At 43.0% G+C, this 21,518-nt stretch overlaps 1 protein-coding gene across 1 annotated transcript; it reads right to left on the bottom strand.

Moving 5' to 3' along the window:
* Nucleotides 1-3,468: 3,468 nt before the first annotated feature.
* Nucleotides 3,469-4,770, bottom strand: LOC133927774 (protein ABERRANT PANICLE ORGANIZATION 1-like). The gene is made up of 2 exons (XM_062374170.1): nt 4,133-4,770; nt 3,469-4,039 (listed from the first exon to the last, which is right to left on the bottom strand). The coding sequence occupies exons 1-2, from the start codon at nt 4,768-4,770 to the stop codon at nt 3,469-3,471; spliced, it is 1,209 nt and encodes a 402-aa protein (XP_062230154.1).
* Between the last annotated feature and the right edge of the window lie 16,748 nt (nt 4,771-21,518).

A 21,518-nucleotide genomic window follows, 5' to 3' on the forward strand; every position in this document is an offset into this window, starting at 1 on the left:
GGCCCATGAGGAAAGATGCCTCTCTGAAGATGAAATTCAACTCAAAAGACATCTAATAAGAAGAATTCTAGGCCTTGTTGCTATCGAAAATTTTAGAATTAGGCAGAAGTCAAGGCTAACTTGGATAAGGAAGGTGGTAGCTACAAGATCAGGTAGGCAATACTCAAAATACACCACATCCCAATTCCCCTCCTTGGCACTACTCAGCTTGGTTTGGAACACATAATTTTCAAAGGAACTTCACTTGAAGTATATATATATATTACAAAGAAACTATTTTCCCCCACAGAAATTCCTTGCCCAAATGGACCTAAATGACATTCGTACATCTGTCTATTGACATACTAGTATATTTTGAAGGGTACAGTCTACTGACAGGTGAAATGAAAAGAAAACTCTAGCTAGATAGTAATAGTACCAGAAAGCTAGAGTCCTAGCTCTGTTTTGTCTTGCTCAGGGTCAGGCAGGGTAGCAGGCGGCGAGCCTGCACTGCACACACGTACTGCTCCATCAATCAATCTCTCTCTCTCTCCTCAGGGTCAGACCGAAGCAAAAGAAATGAAAAGAATCTAGCTAGGCATCCGCGCGGCACCGAACCGCCGAGAGAGCGATTTCCGTGGGCATTGGCAGGCTCCGATCCAGCCAACAAGTACTAGTACCTGCATATACTACAGTACTAAACTCATGTGCATTCCCCATAAGAGATTCCTCCGTTCTACTGTACCTTGCCAAAAATAGTCCCACTGTGCATGGATGCATAGTTCCGTATCCCTGCTCATCTCTACACATATGCTTTCAGAAAATCTAGGAGCAAGCTACCTGGAGGTTAGAAATGATATATATACACACATGAATATATATATATATATATATAATATTTTGGTTTTATGATTTCATTGAGAATAATGAAGTTTTGCGCAAGATGCGAAATTGATGCTGTTAAAGTTCCTTTATGTATGATTTTGCAGAAGTTCTGATACAGTTGAAATGAAGCTACCATGGTTCTGATTTCTGAAGCTGAAGAGCAGCTTAGAATTGGTTCAAACTTCAAATGCATTTCCGAAGACCTCGATTGCAAGGGGGAAACTACTGAGATCATAAGAACTCATAGGCTGTTTGGTTCAAGGAGTGAGACCCACTGATGAATAATGTGGTCTTATTTTTCAACATAATCTCCTAGTTTAATTTGTGGAATTGGTTGAATAAGACGTGCTTTTCTGTGGAAGGGATCATAACAAGTGAAGGGAGGACATTGTTTAGTAAACTGAAAAAGGTATGCTGCCCTAAGAAGCTTGATGGGCTCGAGTTAAAAAATTTGATAGCATTTGGAAGAACACTACGGTTGAGATGGTTGTAGTATGAATGGCAACAGCCGAGAAGATCTTGGCTTGGAGCTACTATTCCTTGTGATGAAATCGATCAACAACCATTTGCGGCCTCTATTGTTGTCGCCATCAGCAACGGTAGCAAAGCAGAATTCTAGGATTCAAGATGGTTGCAGGGTCAGGTTCCAAAAGATGTAGCTCCCAATCTCTTCCCCATCGCTACAAGGAAGAACCGAATAGTAGAGCATGAGCTATACAATGATAATTAGATCTGCTCCATGAGAGGCATCACAATATCCATGTAGCAACAAGAGTTTAACGATCTCTGGGTGAAAATCCAAGGTGTTGTCCTGCAGCCGAACACCCTAGATACTATTGTTTTGAAATGGACAACATATGGTGTTTATAGCGCAAAATCTGCATATCTCATACAATTTCAAGGTTCATTCTGCACATTCAAAGCTGCTCAAATTTGGAAGGCTAATGTGGAGAATAAATGTAAGTTTTTTTCTTGGTTGTTGGTTCAAAACAAGCTAAACACGTCGAACAATCTAGCACAAAAGAACAGGTCACATAACAGCTCATGCCCACTCTGTGATCAAATATAAGAATCAGCTTTACACATTGGATCGCAACATGTTTTCTCAAAAGAGGTTTCGGAGCATATCGCTTGTTGGTCACAGAGACAAGAATTCAGAGCGATGCTCCTGCACGACCATGCTTCGGTTGCACCATGTGGGAAGAGACGATAGCAACGATCCCAAGGAATGACCGGAAAGTGACAATTCAGTTTTCATCTATATCCGCTGGAACATCTTGAAAGAAATGAACATACACATTTTTTAGAACAAGAGCTTGCAGCCAGTTCAGGTTTCTACTTTGGTGATTGTGATATCACGACAAAACTCGGAGCAAAGATGACATCAAACTTCTAAGCCTGCTATGATGTTGTATCTATATGTCATTCATTCGGTGTTATTTTTTCCTGTTTGTTCTCTTTTTAGTCGTTGCTCCCTGTCGATTTCACTCGGCAGTTGCTGTGTTAATGTAAAAAACTCTATTCTTCTTTAATAGATGGCAACGTTTTCTCAAAAGAGGTTTGGAAACATATCGCTTGTTGGTCACACATCTAACCTCTAAGATTGATGTATCACCACCTCATTTCTTACAGTAACATATCTAGTATGACAAATGGGCAGTCCCATCAAATTCATGTTATGATACCAATATATACCATTGTAATCAATATGGAAGTAAGGATGTATTGACTGTTCAAACCAAACAACCTATTAGAGTTTCGATTTGAACTTACTCATAAGAAGTTTGCTATCTAGTTCAGTTTCCAGTAAATTTAGACTATATAACATTACTTTCTTGAAGTTTACAGCCACTCTCAAAAGATTTATAATCTACTGGAAAGCTAGCATTTTAAGGTAAAAAATAAACGTTGTCTCCTAAATTCTAGAGAGCAAGCACATAAATTTAATTTGGTTACTGAATTCAATTAAAAGAGCTTCCGACTTCTGAGATGTGATGTAACTAATCTGAGCATCTTGCATACATGTCATGGCATTGGCTGATTGGCACCTGATAGTTAATATATCACATTCATTTTGGCCTGTAATCAATATATGTGATTGGGAAACGCATTAAAAAAACAGCATAACTATTTGTATTACGCATACCATTGTGGATGACACATCAAAATAGCTTCTTCAATTCCCACAGAGCGACCTTATCAGCAACACATTTATATGAAGTTCGTCAGATGATCTCATGACAAGACAAATAAAAAAAATGCACACGAAGTAGAGTAGCACCAGAAGTTTAATTGGTGATTGGACTAGCAACTAGTATCATTGGCCACAGAAACCAATTCCGAGCCAGGAGTATGCAGACTACCGCACTCTTACCTGCTCCATTTTAGATTGAAAATACTTACATATGCAGTAAGAAGTTGGATACATAACTAATTCGGTAATTATTCTCATACATAAATCATGAAATACCATACACTTCGTCCATGCATGCAAAGCACTAAGAAACACAAGCACAACACATCACGACTTAGATATATTAGTTCATGCATGTAAAGCACTGCCATTGATTAAGCCATGCATAATAAGCCGCATATGGCGCGCACCTAGCCCTGCATACCATGCAAGGCCATCGGTACTGTGGCGTCCAGGAGGCCGATGGCCGGCGTCGCCAGGCGGGGCTCGTAGGCGAACACCCTGAACCCCGTGCCGCCTGCGCCATTGCCGGCGTAAGGGTACGGGCACCGCGGTGCCCACCGCCACTCGTCGCGGCGCGAGTCGAACACGAGCACGGGGCTCGCGAGGCCGCGGGGCGCGAGCACGACGAAGTCGCCGTGCGCGGCGCACTCGAACCCGCGCCCGCCCTCGGCCACCGCGAACTGCGCGTGCACGTCGGGCGGCATCCGTGCCACCTCGGTCCACGACCCGCCCCCGCCGCCTGTTCCTCCGTGCCCGCCGCGCAGCGTCCACACGCGGACGCTCCGTGGCACGCTGAGGCGGCTCTTCTCGACGGCCGCGACCAGCGCCACCCTCGCCTCGCTCTCCCTGCCGCCGCCGAGCTCCACGAGCGCCGGCGAACGCAGGAACCTCCTCATCGGCGGCTGCACCTTGCTCCAGACGTTGCCCCCCACGTCGAGCACAAGCACTGCAAATGGCGACGAGCTCATGCAGTAGAACCTGCAACAACCAGTAGAACACTTGCATGTAATTCTCGCGTCGTGTGTATGGAAATATGGAATGGATAAATTGCGCACACTGGTTCAGGCTTACCTTCCGGAGGCGAAGGCCATACCGGCCCGGGGATCGAGGGAAGAGAGGCGGGGGAGGAGGGAACTGGGTGCCCAGAAGCCAGATGGCGGTACGGAGGCGGCGTCAGCGACGAAGGTGTCGGCGGAGATGTTCTTGACGGCGAAGGGGGACACGAGGTCGTCTCCGGCCACGACGGCGACGAATGAGGTGGGTCCTGCAGCGAGGCCGACTGTGGGGGAGAGGCGCGCGTTGGGGCAGAGCGGCAGCGGCGCGAGGAGGCGCGTGATGGGGTTGGCGAGGAGCAGCGTCTTGTGGCCGGACGCATCCGAAAGGAACGCGAGCAGGCCGGCGGACGCGGCAGCCGGGGAGAACGCCTGCCCGACTCCGGGCGCCGGGAGTGGCAGCGGGAGGCGGGACCATGAGGGAGCCTGCCCGGTGGGGTCGAGGAGGAGGAGGTTCCCCACGGAGGGGACGGCGAAGGCGAAGAAGGGGAGGTGCGGGGAGAGGAGGAGGTGGGAGTGGAGGAAAGGTGAGGAGTACAGGAGGTTGTAGAAGCGGCGGCAGGCGGCGCGGAGGCGGAGGAATGACGGCGTCGGGAGGCACGCCAGCACGCGGTCCACCAGCGGCTGCGGCAGCCGGCGCCACACGCGAGGGTCCATGTCCACCGTCTCAGACGACGACGACGAGTGGACGAAGGCAAGCAGGCCGTGAGGGTTCATCATGCCGAACGCTCTGCGGTAGCTGGGGAGTGTGAGGCTACCTGTGAGAGAGCTACTACTGCAGGAGCAGGAGTGAACTGTGAAGTGAAGTGCAGTAGCTAGTCCCAGAGAGCATACAAGATCTGCAGCTCGCAAATTATATGCAGGATGCTGAGGGATTTCAATTCATGTGAGCCCTGCAACTGCAAGGTTGCAGCCAAACTGGCACAAAAGTTTGTTCGGGAACGGAATCGCATGTGATACATCCCAATCTAAGCAAACAGCGAGTAATGAGTCTGCACATTCTCTGCTAAATTCGATGGAAGATGATAAAAGAAATGTTAGTTTTTTTGAACTTGTGAATCGTGATACCTGACCGGGTAGGCAGTAGTCTTTGCTAGCTTTGTCCTGTCATTCTATGCATGCATACATGCATGCGTTGTGAATATGTTGGCAGGAGATGGGCAACATTGATTAGGCACTGGACATTTTCGTTTGAATCATGTGTTACTGAAATGGTGAACAGGACTGCAAGAAAAAAACAACTCTTCATTGGTTGTTTGGTGTCATTTCAGTCTCATTTGTGTGAGTTGAAGCTGCATGTTTGTGTTTTGTGCATATCTTATGCTACTCCGATTTTCATTTATTCACATGTTTGAGTACAGGTGATGGCCTCGATTTTCATTAACTATTCAGTAACCTCATGTATATTATTTACCAAGAAAATTAAACTGTAATGTTTGTGCTGTGAATTATTTTATAAACATTTTAAGCAACAAGTGAGGCACTATGACTGGACTAGTCATCACAGACGGTCAAAAAACCGTCAGACGTTTGTGAAAAATTGTCTATGATATAGGCAAATGTCACACGGACAGAAGTAAAAGCACCAACTGCGATGTGCTATGGAAGCAAAAAAGAAAAGGTCCACCTATTTGGTTCTCCACGTCACTAAAATCACAGGCATGCCAATAACAAATACTTTGCAAATCACAACCAAGTACTTAGGAAATCAAATCCAACATCATTGTAAATGGAAAGACATTGTGTACATCTGACTAACAAAACACAAATCCAGGCTCCAACAAAGTAACAAACACATCTCGACGATGTCACCATGTTTACCACTCCGGATCACGGCTGCACCGTAGAGCTCCACACGCTAGATGTGACCACTGCAACAGATATGGCCTATCGCGACGAAGCCAAAATATCAAGAAAATTTTGATTTTTTGTCATAGAAACAAATTTGTGACAAAAAATAGGCGTCATGACACTCGTCATAAATGATGCGTCATATATCGTCAACCATGACGATTTTCCTTGTGAGCATCATAAATGGTCAATTTTTTGTGACGATATGAGCATTGTCATAAATTGTTGATATGTTATGAAGCTAATCTTTGTCATCAAATATTAATCAGCATCATCGTAGATACCTCTTTTTTCGTCACAAATAACCAGGGTTTTGTTAGAATGTTACAATAATGGTTTTGTTAGAATGTTACAATAATTTTAGATATATAGATATATATATCTTTTGTTTGATTCTCCGTAGTGTATCCATCGAGTATAGGTTCTTGACATACCATAAACATGAATGTGATCCTCAACTATTGATTGAGATATGAGTTTGTGGTTGAGGCATCGACGACATGGGCATAGTATTCCTCATCACTACTAAAATGGTCCCGAACAAGTTGCATAAACTGGGATATACCATGCAAATAGGAAGATGAGAACAATGTGCTATTTATCCAAACTCTATCCATTTTCTTCAAAGTTAAAAATGGCAATTATTAGTTCTGACAGAAATATCAATATTTCATTTGGGCATTTCAGCAAACACCTTTCCAGAAAAAAGGATATAACTAGTAGCTAGAATCGATATGAGGGAGATAAGCAATCAAGACTTTCAGAAATGATCATCGCCAAGGCATACATCAATAAGGAAGAGTGGTTCATTCCAATTCCTGATTTTTCAAGCTGAATCTCAAGAACATAGGTTCATACTTCACAAGAAAAATGGAAGTGCCTCAAATATGATATGATTTCAATCACTTGGCCACTCTGGCAAGGCGTGTACATATTATCACTGACGGGCCGGGCCGGCACGGCACGAGGTCACGGGTCTTGCCTGGGCCGAGCGTGCGGCACGGCCCGGCCGAGTCGGGCCGGCACGGGCACGACCCGGCACGTATTTTCTATTATATATATATATATATATATTTAATTTTTAACTATTTTTTAATATTTTTATCTATTTTTTATATTTTTATCTATTTTCTATATATTTTTCATTTTTTATATTTTTTTATCTATTCTGGTCCGTCGGGCCGACCGGGCCGTCGGGCCGACCGGGCCGTCGGGCCGAAAAATCGTGCCTGGGCCAGGCTGGCACGGCACGATCACCGATGGGCTGTTTGGGCCGTGCCGTGCCGAGTCGGGCCCGTGCCGGGCCGGCACGAACGGCCCATTTGGCCATGTTTACACATATGTAGACGTAACATATTATCACTATTTATGACAATTACATCATTTGTCTCCCTGATTATCATCATAATAGGCAAGATTTGTTGTAGTCACTCGCTGCCCCACACACACATATGCATAGATATATATACAAATTGATTTAAGTTTGATATTAAATTATAAAAGTAAAATTCGAGTGAAGTTTAGCTATCCTCTAAATGCTAGACAAAGGGTGTTACAAGATGCGTGATGGGAGCGAAGTGAGGGACAAGTGTAGGATCTAGGAGGCCGACTAAAGGGGTGAATAGGTGGTTCTAAATTTTCTAGCAAGATTTACCCGATTCTAATGCAGAGTTAAAATAGTTGGTTACAACACATATAAAACACTTAAAAACTATGTCTCAGCAAAGTGATCAATTCTATATCTATGTTAAGATTCACAAAATAGGGCGACATGTAAGAAATTATAATTCCAGGAATGTAAAGTAAATAAGCTTGAGTAGACAAACCACAAAGAAGGCACCATGGTCTTGGAAACTTGTCGATCTCCCATAATCCACGTTAAGGTGTGTTCAAGTCTTTAACCACTCCTCTATCAAGTCACCGATTCTCAAACTGAGATGGACTCAAATTTTGAACCAGATTAATTCAATGAACCACTCACTACCTCGACTCCACTAGAATTATACTTTACCACTCTGGCAAGGTGTGTACAAAGCCTCTCACAATCACACAGTGTCTTCTCACAAGCTCTTTTGAGAAGATTACCGGATCACTATTCCACCATGCCGTCTAGATGAACTTGACTCTCGCTAAGTACCTAAAGCTCAATCTCGACTGCAAATGCACTTGATTCTTGCCTCACAACCATCTCTATGTGCAACACATGCATAAATGTGTGGGAAGGACTTTACTTAGCTCAAAGATATTCAATGGGGGTAGGAGTTCTTACCAAAGTCGATGAACAAGAGGTATTTATAGGCCACACCACTAAAAATAGATGTTATATCCAAGATGACCGAAACATATGTATTTGGCAGTCAGACCACAGCACACAACCCGGTCAGACCGTCACTCAAGCCAACGCTTATAGAACTAGTCGTTACAGCCTTTTCAGTCCTCCAGTGGTAAGACTGGCCACCTTGGAGATCAGACTGCCAACCTTTCTAGAGAAATTAAAATTCTTTTTTAGTTTCAGCGGTCAGACTAGCCACCTTGGTAGTCAGACCGCCAACCTCTCCAGGAAAATGAAAGTTCTCTGTCAATTCCAGTGGTCAGACAGGCAATCTTGGCGGTCAGACCGCAACTCCTAGATCAGCACAGTTGATACTCAGATAAACGACGATAACTTTTCAACCCGATGTCCGATTTTGATGATCTTGGACTCTACGGAAAGCTTATTCAGACCTAAAAACATAGTCCAAATACCCACCATAAGGAAAACTACATGAACCACAATATCTGCAAAATAAATTTACAAACTAATGGTTCCATGCGACCTAGGGTTAAAACATTCACTATAACAACTTGCAAAACACATTTGCAAACTTAGTGACATGCCACACAGAGTAGGAACATGTACTTGAGCTATTTGAAAAACACATTTACAAACTATAGCATCCGACAATAGAGAGCATGCACATGCAAGATTGAGTTTATCAATACATGACAAAACTAAAGCAATCATCTAGACCCCTTTTAATAGCACGACATTCTATTCTAGTTATCCGGTCTTTTTCTTCTCTAATCACCTCATGATCGGCAAAAGAAAATTGCCCTACTATATACTTTTGCCTTTAGCTATCCATCTCGTTAGACTTAACGAACACATCATCCGAGTTCTGATGCTTCTTCTAGGCTTATCATCAACTTTTCACTTGAGCCTGATGTGATGTTCATCCTCGCTTCCCTTCTCGATCATCTCTTGATCTTTCGAAAGCTTGATGAAGTTCACTTGCTTGCTTCCTATGCACCAAGCGTGGAAGACTTATCTTTTCACATCATCTTCATTCGATTCACCACCAAGACATGAACTGTAAGCATCAAGCACACATGTTGTCCACTAAGCTTGTCTTGAACTTGCTTTTCCAACTTGTTATATTGAATATCTCAATTCAATACATGGCTTTATATGGAACCTAACCCCACTTACTCTTAAGCACATAGCACATGGGTTGGTCTATAAAACTTAATTGACAGTTTCATACATTTAGTTACTTGATCTGTACAAGTAACTTTTCACGTTTATTATCAATCTTTTTGATACCATCCTCAAACTCCGAGGTCTATTTCTCTCTAGCTTCTTTATCATCACGTGAGCATCAATTTTTCTGACCTTCTGGCAGCATATGTGGAATCTATTATGTGATGTTAAACAAAGTTCTGACCTTCCGTGGTTGGTGTTGGGAGATTTTAATGAAGCACTTTGGCAGTTTGAGCACATTTCGAGCACCTTGAGATCGGAACGCCAAATGCAAGCCTTTATAGATGTTCTCTAGGTTTGTGGTTTAAGAGATTTGGGCTTTAAGGGCCTACCCTACACGACAATAATAGATCTGGGATAGGGAATGTCAAGGTGAGGCTTGATAGAGCAGTGGTAGATGATTCTTGGAGAGATTTGTTTAGTGATGCTTCGGTAAAGCACCTTGTTTCACCTTGCTCTGACCATTGTCCTATTATGGTTCGGTTGCAACAGGAAACTCAAGGGCCAAGTGTGGGGAACCGTCCAAATAATATTCTAATTAATCACCAGGAGGATCATTATTCATAATCACAACCTCGATGATTAAACAGAATATCATCCCGGTAGTCCCGGCACGTGTTTTGTGCCCAAGATCGGAACACATGCCTTCCAACAATTAGCATCACAACATAGCTTAAGAAAGGGCGAGTAATTAATATTTATATTACAAGTCTTTAGCATGCAACCATTTTCAACAATTTATAACAAAAGGTAACAACAACTACGCAGCGGAAAGTTAAACTATACAACAAAAGAGAACGACGCCGCATGCCCTTAGGCACCGTCTCAAAACGCCACTTTTAGAGTAGGATGCACTACTCTTGCCCGCCACCCTGATCGGCAGGCACGAAGTAGCCAAACACCACCTCTTCCTCACCAGCAGCACTGAAAACGCAAGCATGAGTATAAAGGTACTCGCAAGACTTAAACCATATAGAGCACATATACATAGCTCGACTCCAAGAATTATGCATTGAGCCATAGCAAGGAAAACCCACAAGGTTAAGTTAAACATAAGCGGTAAGCAACTTAGACATATATGTGTGAGCAACAAACTTAACCAACAACAACATAACTTTAACCTGCCATAACCAACTGAACATAGATAAAAGAACCATTATGAACATACATGAAACAAGGACCAACCCAACCATCTCCCACATATCCAACCATCAACCATAAACGAAAACTCTACGACTGATGCAGATAGATAGAAGCATGCTTATGACCGAGAGCGCGACATTTCAAAATGTTTTTACACCCTACAGTAGGATACTCCTGGACCCACACGACTTGAGGACCATACGGCTTGTATGACCACATATATCCAAACAAGGGGGTACTCATGTCAACCTTTCCCAATAAGCCCCGATCATTTGAAACATGCATCGCTCGGCGCGGCGGTACTAGAACTACTCCCAGAGCAAACTAGTACCACTAATAGCCCGCCCGCTCACACCGTCGATGTTCAGACCCCAAATGACCACAGCTACAAAGGTATTCGGCTCGCCTTACCATTAGATCGGCATGTGGTGAGTATGATAAGTGCTAAATCCGACTACACCGACAATCGGTGTTTAAACGACGTAAACGGTCTACGCTGTCCGGTTTCCTCTCCCGACCTACCCAGGGGAACTCCACATCCGGGCAGGATAAACACCTCCTAGCACCATTCATGTCTCGTCTCATACTCACCACTCATACAACCATCATCAACCCATATCTAACATTGTGATCAACAATTAAACCTATCGCTCGCGAACGATGGAACATTCCACCGCTCGACTTCTACCGGTAACCTATGCATTGCTAACCATTTAAGTCGAAAATGTACTTAGATGACAACATACTCTTAAGGCTACAAGGGTGCGGGTAAACAATATCTCAAGGTAGAGCGAATGCAACCAACATAGGATCTACCCATTTATACCCGACACCGACTCGCTAATCATGCAATATACATAAGCATAATTTATCAATTTTAAACTTTATTCAATTAAACAAAGGTGCAATATGCTTAGTTGCTTGCCTTGCTGCTCGGGTGGCTGCCTAAAATTACCCATGCAACACTCGTAGAAATCTAGAAGATTAGACTCGTCTTCAACTACAACCACGGCACGCTCCAGCTCCTTGTTCACTAAACAAGAATGCGCGCAATGATGAGCATGAATGAATGCAACAAGGTATGCCACAATGCTCAACAACATGCTAGAAGTATAAGACATGCGAATCAATGCAATACTAAACGATCTAAACAAAATCTGAAAAAAATAACAGCCAACCGGAGTATCCGGGTTGGTTCGGAGTATCCGGGTTCAGACCCTCCGGGTGAACCTCCGGAAGAGGCGCTCGGTAACTACCCTTTTGCTTGTCTGACCCGGAGTATCCGGGTGAATCCGGAATATCCAGGTTCTGGAGCCTCCAAGCCATCCTCCGGTGAAGGCTCTCGGTTAGCCACTACTCCAACTTAACCCGGAACCTCCAGGTTGGTCCGGACTATCCGGGATGTGCCGGACACTCCGAGTGAGGCTCTGGGAGAGGCTCTCGGTTAATTATTAACGCAATTATCTGGAGTCTCCGGGCTTACCCAGATTATTCGGGTGATATAAACTTGGGTTCTCCACAACTTTTCCCTCGGGTGATTCGACTCACTTTACAAATCTGTGCTACCCAAACGTGCATATGCCCCATCCAAAGGATTCTAAACCAATCTCGCACCCTAAACCCTAACCAATTTTGAACACAATTCGATGGACAATTTCTGCTGAACCCGAAGTATCCGGGTGAGGCCGGAATATTCGGGTCAGCCCGGAAAAGCTGTTCTCAAGTGGATTTTTGGTCGATTCAAGTTGCGATCTTTTCCAAGTCTAAAGAGAACATGTTAGGGGTAGTCCAAGGGTCCTGGAACTTACTCATCAACTAGCAACGCGACTCTAGAACTCATTTTCGACCAAACTTTATTTTTGCTCCAAAAAGATCAAGAACTTCAAGAACTACTCGATTCTTCCACGAAAATGAAAATGAACTGGATAGATGAGTAGCTCATGAGCTAGAGAATACAATGGTACCACATGCATACCTTGATCTTGCTCCTAGAGAGAGAAATCCGAGGGAGAGTGAGAGAGCTTGAGTGGGAGAGAGAGGGGGAGGGGGGAGCTGCAGCTGCTGCACGGTGAGGGCGTGGGGAGCAGGTGGTGCTGCCCATTTTGGTGGTTGGGATGGTGGGGCCACTTGTGGGGCCCATGTGTTAGAGGAAAGGGGTATTTTCAATGTGATTTTTATTCTTTTCTCTCTCAAATTTCTTTCTCTTATCCAAATGATTTTAATCGAATTGCTTTATGGTTAAAAAACAAAATCACACAAAATTAAACATAAGTCTTAAGAAGCATAATTATGCTTAATTATGTAGTTACAGATTTGGGACGTGACACCAAGTAGGAGAAAATCTCGCCACTATGAAATCTGGTGGGAGAGGGAAGCTGACTTGCCCGAGACCATTTCTGATGCTTGGCGGGATTTGGCACTAAGCTGGACTTGGGACAAATAAATAAGGCTTTGGAGAGCATTATGTGTACTCTGCAGGCATGGGGGAGTAGAAAATTTGGGAATGTTGGTGGACAAATTGAGAAGCTAAGAGAGGAGTTGAAATGCCTCTAATCTGGTCAGGGCGATCGAACAGAGATGAGGAGGGTACAAGACCAAATGAATGGATTTTTGTATAGGGAGGAAATGCTATGGTTGCAACGATCAATAATCTCTTGGCTTAAGGAAGGGGATAATAATACAAAGTTTTTTCATAACAAGGCTATTTGGCGAGCGAGGAAGAACATAATTTCCAAGCTACGTGACAGTGATGGGAATATCCAAATTGTTCCTACCACAATGGAAAGGATGGCTACTTCATACTTTCAGGAACTATATACCAAAGACCCCTCGCTTAATCCTAACATGATCACTTAGTTGATTGATAAGCAGGTAACGGAGGACATGAATGCTTCGCTGTGTAGGAAGTTCACTGAAGAAGAGATTGCTAATGCTATTTTTCAGATCGGGCCAATTAAGGCGCCAGGGTCGGACGGTTTTCCTGCAATACTCTATCAAAGAAATTGGGCTGCAATAAAGCAGGAGATTGTAAGAGCCGTAAGCCTTTTCTTTGATACTGGGGTAATGCCCGAGGGGGTTAATAATACTTCTATTGTCTTAATCCCAAAGGTTGAGAATCCGATTGACCTCAAAATTTTAGGCCCATTAGTTTGTGTAATGTTCTTTATAAAATTGTTTCTAAGTGCTTGGTCAACAGATTGCGGCCTATTTTGGATGATATTATCTCGCCAAACTAGAGTGCATTTGTGCATGGACGCATGATCACAAACAATGCCTTGGTTGCCTTTGAATGTATTCATCATATACAGAACACAAAGAGACCGGATAATTCCTTCTGTGCCTATAAGTTGGATTTGTCGAAAGCATATGATCGAGTCGATTGGTCTTTTTTGGAACAAGTGATGCTAAAAATAGGCTTTGCTCACCGGTGGGTCGAGTGGATTATGACTTGTGTGATCTCGGTGAGATATTCCGTAAAATTTAATGGAGTCCTATTGGATGCAGTTGTTCCAACTCGTGGCCTTCGACAAGGTGATCCCCTTTCCCCATTCTTATTTCTTTTTGTGGTTGACGGTTTGTCACATTTGTTAAAGGCCAAGGTTGATGGCAGGAATTTGTCCCCTGTTCGCGTTTGCCGCAATGCGCTGGGGGTGTCTCATCTCATGTTTGCGGATGATACTTTGTTGTTCTTTAAAGCAAATGATTATCAAGCTGCAAATGTGAAAAGGGTATTGTGCCAATATGGGAGGAGTACAGGACAGGTAATAAATCCGGCCAAATGGTCCATGTTGTTTGGAGATGCTTGTCCTGGACCCATTCGGGAGTCAGTTAAATCAATTCTTGGTGTTGAACAAGAATCCTTTGAAGCCAAGTATTTGGGTCTGCCAGTGCCTAAGGGTACCATGAGAAGAGGGAAGTTCCTGAGCCTACAAGAGCAGTTAAGCAAAAGGCTTATTCAGTGGAGGGATAGCTATTTATCCAGTGGGGGCACGAAAATTTTGATTAAGGCTGTAGCATAGGCTATTCCAGTATATGTCATGGGTGTGTTCAAACTTCCTGAATCAGTTCTAGAAGATCTAACTAAGTTAACTCGAAACTTTTAGTGGGGCGTGGAGAATGGGAAAAGGAAAACTCATTGGACTGCCTGGAACAGGCTAACGGATTCGAAAAGTAGAGGTGGGATGGGCTTTAGAGATATGGAGTTGTTTAATCAGGCACTGTTAGCGTGCCAAGCATGGAGGCTTATCCACAAGCCGGAGAGCCTGTGTGCAAGAGTTTTAAAGGCACGTTATTATCCTAATGGTTGCTTGGGGGATAGTGTGTTTGCAGGAAATGCATCGCCTACATGGAGAGCAATTGAGTATGGGCTGGAGCTCCTAAAGCAAGGTTTGATTTGGTGTGTTGGGAATGGTAAGTTGATCAGAATTTGGAGAGACCCTTGGATCCCGAGGGATAATTCCCGCAGGGTCATCAACCCACAAGGTACCTGTAGGGTCAAACACATTTTTGCTCTTTTGGATGAGCAGGGCAATTGGAACATGGAGAAGCTAAACCAGATCTTCTTGCCGGTTGATGTAGAAGCTGTTGTTAAAATCAAAACGTCAGGAAGAAATGAGGACAACTTGCTGGCATGGCATCCTGAGAGGACTGGGATTTTCACGGTGCAGAGTGCTTATAAGCTGGTTGTGGACATTCTGAAGTGTGAGTATGGGTGTGCTGTAGCTAGCCTATACCTAGATGGCTGTAAGCCTTTATGGGATCATATTTGGAAATGCCATGTTCCGTAGAAGGTCCGCATTTTTGTGTGGAAAGTGGCTACAAACAGTTTGGCTACTCAAGATAATAAACGACGTCGTCGTCTCGCTCTAGATGATGTTTGTGGCATTTGAGGAATGGAAAGAGAAGATACTTACCACACATTGTGCCGCTGCTCAAATGCAAGAGCTCTTTGGAATGCTATGAGGCAGGTGCAATGTTTGCCGTCGGATGAGGAGCTTCAAGTGTCAGGTACGCAATGGTTACTATTTTTATTAGATAATATTCCTTGTACAAGCCGTATGATGCTACTTATGCTTTTATGGCGTGTTTGGCATGTTCGGAATGAGGTGATCCACTACAAGCTGGCACCACCAGTGGAATCATCTCGGCGCTTCCTAGAGAGCTATGTACAATCTTTATTATTAATCAAGCAATATCCTTCCAGTGATGTGGGAAGAGGCAAGCAAGTAAATGGAGTCTCCTTGGAGGAGATGAGGAAGCTGCAGCGTACCAATTTGGCGTTACACAGAGAAATCAAACTTTGGTCACGTCCACCCCTTGAATGGTGCAAACTAAACACTGATGGGTCCTTTTCCTTGCAGGATGGGAGTGTAGGTATTGGTATGGTACATCGAGATATTTTGGGGGAAGGAGTCATCATGTCTTGCAAGTCTATTTTACACTGTGAAGATGCGTTGGAAGCTGAACTAGTGGTATGTAAGGAGGGTATTGAGCTAGCGCTTCAGTACACAACAAAGCCGATCGTGGTTGAAATAGATTGTGCCATGGTTGTACATCTAGCTAAAACTCGGGAGGAGGACTGTTCAAACCTAGCCCACGTGGTTAGGGAGGTGAGATGTCTGTTCACCGGACAAAAGGGTGTTGGAGATTAAAAAAGTAGATTGTAGCCAGAACTTTGTTAGTCACGAATTAGCTAACTATGCCCATATTCATGGATTATCCAGGACATGGGTAGGGCAGGAAGAAAGTGTTGTAACCAATCTAATTCATGATGATTGTATCTCTTCTGGCTATGATTAATATATTCCCCTTTTCCCGCAAAAAAAAGTAAGGGGGCATCCTAGCTAACAGGCCCTACGAGGGATGTGGCGACCGACGGAGGGTATTTTTTGAACCCTGTCCCATCACGCGATCAACCCTTAGTTCGCACGACCAGCGTGAGGCTTATGCGACCAGCCTCCTTGCGATATAATATGGTCCCGCAACCAGCCCTTGCTAGTCATGGGACTCCCATACCTAACTTGTATAATCGTATTTATTGATGTCTACTCAAGCATTTTCCTTCACAGAGCACTTTCTCTAGTGAACAAAGTCGTGGCCAGCGCAAATAGGTAGTGCCACATCCTATAGCATTAATTGTTACGGAGTGGGTGTTGTAGATTGACTTGCGCCATGCGATGGATGGGACATGATTTGTAGAATGACCAGACAAGTGGATGATTTTGCAGGTAGACTCATGGAGCGCAGGGACAGGACATCTTGGCAGATGAACTTGCAGCGCACGACGATGGGACATGATGGGCGATCAGGGGAGGCAGGTGCGGCGGTGTTCCGCGGATGGGACATGCATGCAGAGCTCTCAGGGCAAGTTGGGTTCACCCGATTCTCCTTGACGATAATCCAAGAGTAGAATATCTGGCCAGGCATGGGTCTGCTAAGTAGGACCCACTTGTAAGTTCTCCTTCTCTCTAGTATATAAAGAGAGGAGGACTCGGTTTGTAAAGGGACGGAGAAGGAGGAGTCGTAAAACTCATCTATAACTAGTTGGCAAACTTTGATAACAAAATACACATGAAGTAAGGTAGTTATCCTTGGGAAGGTTTGAACCTGGATAACCCCCGTATTCTTTAGTTCATCATAAGCACACGCACACTGCAAACATTGTTCACGAGCCCACCAACCGGTACACCCCAGAATTATTGTCAGGGATTAACCCTCGACAAGTGACTAAAGGAATAAGATTATCAATTAAGCTTTTATGGACTAACTAAATTACTATGTTCTTGAGTGAATAGGGTTAGGTTCCATATGAAGGCAAGCATTGAATTAATATATACAGCATGTCGAATTGGAAGAGTAAAATTAAGATAAATTTAGTGAAAAACTTACGTGCTTGATGATTGTGGTTCATGTCTTGGTGGTGAATCGGATGAATATGATGTGAAAAGAAAAATCTTCCATGCTTGGTGCATGAGAAGCAAGGATGAACATAGTCATCAAGCTCAAGTGAGGAGTTGATGACAAGTCTAAAAGAGCTATGGGAAGCGTTGGGACTTGGATGATGTGTTTGTTAAGTTCGATGGGATAGCTCAAGGCAAAGGTATATAATGGGATAATTTTCTTTTGTCGGTCATGAGGTGATTAGAGAAGAAAAAGACCGGATTACTAGAATAGAATGCCGTATTACTAAAAGGGGTCTAGACGATTATTTGAGTTTTACCATGTGTTGATAAGCTCAATCTTGCATGTGCATACTCTCTTTCGTCAGATGCTATAGTTTGCAAATGTGTTTTGCAAATAGCTCAAGTCCATGTTCCTACTCCGTGTGGCATGTCACTAAGTTTGCAATGTGTTTTGCAAATTGTCATAGTGAATGCTTTAACCCTTGGTCGCACGGAACCATTAGTTTGCAAATTTGTTTTGCAGATGATTGAGGTTCATGTAGTTTTTCTTTTGGTGGATCTTTGGACTATGTTTATAGGTTTTATCCAATGTATTTAGGATCAAGCAATCAGCTAAGATGTGTAACTCTCTCAATAAGCTTTATGTAGAGTACAAGATCACCAAAATCGAACACCGGGTTGAAAAGTTATGTTTTTTTGTGTGTCACCTATGTTGATCTAGAAGTGGCGGTTTGACTGCCAAGAATGCCTGTTTGACTGCTAGAATTGACAGGGAAACTTCATTTTCCTAGAGAGGTTGGTGGTTTGATCGCTGGAACTTACAGAGAACTTTCATCTCTCTGGAACGGTTAGCGGTCTGACTGCCAGACAGCCAAAGTGGCCGGTCTGACCGCTAGAGGCCTGAAAAGATTGTAATGGCTAATTTTAGAGACGTTGCCATGAGTGACGGTCTGACTAGGTTATGTACTGCGGTCTGACCACCAAATAAAGAGGTTTGGGTCATCTCGGGTATAACGACTAGTTTTGGTGGTGTGGCCTATATATACCTCTTATCTAGTGACTTGGAGATACTCTCCTACCCCATTGAGCATCCTTGAGTTAAGTGAAGTCATTCTCGCATATTTGTCCATGTGTTGTACATAGAGAGGGTTGTGAGACAAGCAAGTACATTTGCATTATAGATTGAGTTTTAGGCACTTGGTGAGAGTAAAGTTTGTCATGGCTTGTTACTCTTGGTGTTTGCCAACACCTATACGGTGTGGTAGCATTGTGATTCGGTGATCTTCTCAAAGAAGCTTGTGAGAAGGCCCAATGTGATTGTGAGAGGTTTTGTGCACGCATTGCTGGAGAGGTAAAGTGCAACTCTAGTGGAATTGAGATAGTAAGTGGTTCATTAGGTTAATCTGGCTTAAAAGTCAAGTCCATCTCAGTGTGAGAATTGGTGACTTGAAAGAGGAGCGGTTAAAGGCTTGAACCTACCTCAATGTAGATTAGGGGAGACTGGCAAGTCTCCAAAACCACGGTAAAAATTTTGGTATCTCCTTAATATTATTTACTTTATGCAATTCGCATTCCTAAAATTATAATTGTTCGCATATAACTCTAGGTTGCAAACCTTAACATAGACGTAGAATTGATCACTTTGTTGAGATATAAATTTTGGGAGGCTTATATGTGTTGTAACCAATCTTTTTAATTCTGCATTAGAATCGGTTAAATCTTGCTATAATTTTTAGAACCACCTATTCACCCTCTTTCTAGTTGGCCTCCATGATCCTACAAGGGTCACAAACGGATTTTCTAAAATAAAAAATCTATTTGTCTGTATAAAGTGTGATAGATGGATTTTTTTAAAAAAAAATCATCTGTATGACCCTTTTCCCTGATAAGCTATTTTGCTTATTGATTACCCTCATGCTATGGCATACACACTTCATGATATATAAATTAAACAACATCATAGGCATTTACATATCACAAATAATAAGAACATCACAATATCACACATTGTTCAGAACATCACACATTGTTTAGAACATCATGATAGTCATTTACATATCACAAATAATAAGAACATCTCACATTGTTCAGCACATCACTTGTTGTTCAGAACATAAACCTAGCTAGCTATATACAATCCCTAATTTTATCTCATGCGGTCTTTCAGAAGGACGAGATGATTGACATTGTTGACGTCGTCTTCTAGAAGGATGAGATGATTGACATCATTGGATGATGCCATCTTCCAGAAATGATTGGCATCATCTCAGTCGTCTGCGTTTCAACATAATGTCAACACAAACATCATCTTTAATCATCATCTCGCAGTCATCCAGATTGAGCTCTATTCTGACTAACTCAGTCATATACCAAAACTAAAATCCATTGCTGTCAAATCGCCAGCCATGGTTAAGCAAGAAATGTGCATTCAAACCATTCTTGCAATTCACTAAAATATCTCTATTATGACGAACAACAATTGAGAAATTCCCTTATGAAATAACATAGTGTAGAACGCATTTCATAGCAAAAACTGGGTTCACGGAGGTGCCATTCACAACAGTGAAGAATATATAGTCCACACGACCGATATCGACGCCAAGCATCCGCACCATGGAAGAAGGCATATGGACAACTCATCATGCCAACGCCTGATAGTAATGAACAATGACATTGCAAATCTATGATAGTAGTGAAAAAAGACATTACAGATCTGCGACGGAAACACCACATTACCCTTAATTACACATATCGAAGCAAACCCTAACAAAACCGCGATGGAAACCCTACATTACTCATCTCAGTGCAGGGAAGGGTATTCAACGCCTAGATATCACTCCTCTGACGTGGAAAAAATTCTAGCTAACCGTCGCGGAATGAACTCTCATATGGCAATAGGGAGAGCGAGGAAGATGAGCTCCTCATCGCTTTATATTCAGTGAGCAAGGAGAGACAAACGGTTGTGTGTATGGAAAGACAAAGAGTGAGGGGAGATGAGTGATTGGTGTGTATGGGAAGTCGGAGAGCGAGGTGTTAAATTTAAAATAGTACACAGGTCTTTAACTATATACGAGTTTTCAGAAAATCCATTTGTATCTATCGTATAGACACAGTGATCTTAAAAGAATCTATCTGTGACAATGTCATATAATGTTTTTTTAGAAAATATATCTATGTTTGTATGATAAAAACAAACAGATTTATAAAAATCGTCACTGAATTTTGGTATACGCAGATGGCGCTCATGTTACAAACACGTCTATCTTAATAATCATATGAGGATATTTTATTAATGACATGTCTAAAAACCGTTTATGACATTTTATCTATTTTTACTGATCCTGTAATAGTGTTTATATGTGAAAGTACAGGAACAAGATATTTGGATAATTTTCTAGCTAGTAATTAAAAATGGGATAGCTTACATTTAGTGTGTACTACGTCAGTCGATATACATCTCAACGTCATTCAGTCATAATCGGTAGCTCTATCACTTGTCATCATAAGTGGTGATCGATATTACCAGCACATGCATACATCACTAGTTTCTACATACAAGCACGCAAGCATGTAGCTGCACTACTACACTGCGAGTCTACGAGCTAGCCAACGACAGTACTACCACAACACTGTACAAGAAGATGAACTTACATACGTGTATTGCCTACTGGCTACTCTACGTCTCTACCCTCGCTCGTACGTATGTGAACTGCGAGCGAGAGGCAGAGATATAGAGATGCTTATTACACACGCACGTACGTACGTGTAACTCTCCATGCATCCATGATATCTTTTGCTTTGCCTTCTTTCCCGGAGCAAAATATTCAATTCCCTTTGCTGAATGCACGCTGCACGCACACGCAGCAGGGAGACAAGAAGGAACGAACCTTTATTTTGTTACAAAAGAGGGAGAATCTTGGCAGGGCATTTTTGGTCACACAACCCTATGATTGATTTGGACCTGTGAAAGTGAAAGTCCTGCATGCAAT

The sequence above is a fragment of the Phragmites australis genome, chromosome 8 (assembly GCF_958298935.1).
Source record: "Phragmites australis chromosome 8, lpPhrAust1.1, whole genome shotgun sequence".
Classification (NCBI taxonomy): Eukaryota; Viridiplantae; Streptophyta; class Magnoliopsida; order Poales; family Poaceae; genus Phragmites; species Phragmites australis.

Coding starts and splice junctions, on each gene's coding strand:
- LOC133927774 (XM_062374170.1), bottom strand. CDS start 4,770: ATGGACCCTCGCGTGTGGCGCCGGCTGCCGCAGCCGCTGGTGGACCGC. Junction 4,040..4,132: donor ATGGCCTTCGCCTCCGGAAG/GTAAGCCTGAAC, acceptor TGGTTGTTGCAG/GTTCTACTGCATGAGCTCGT.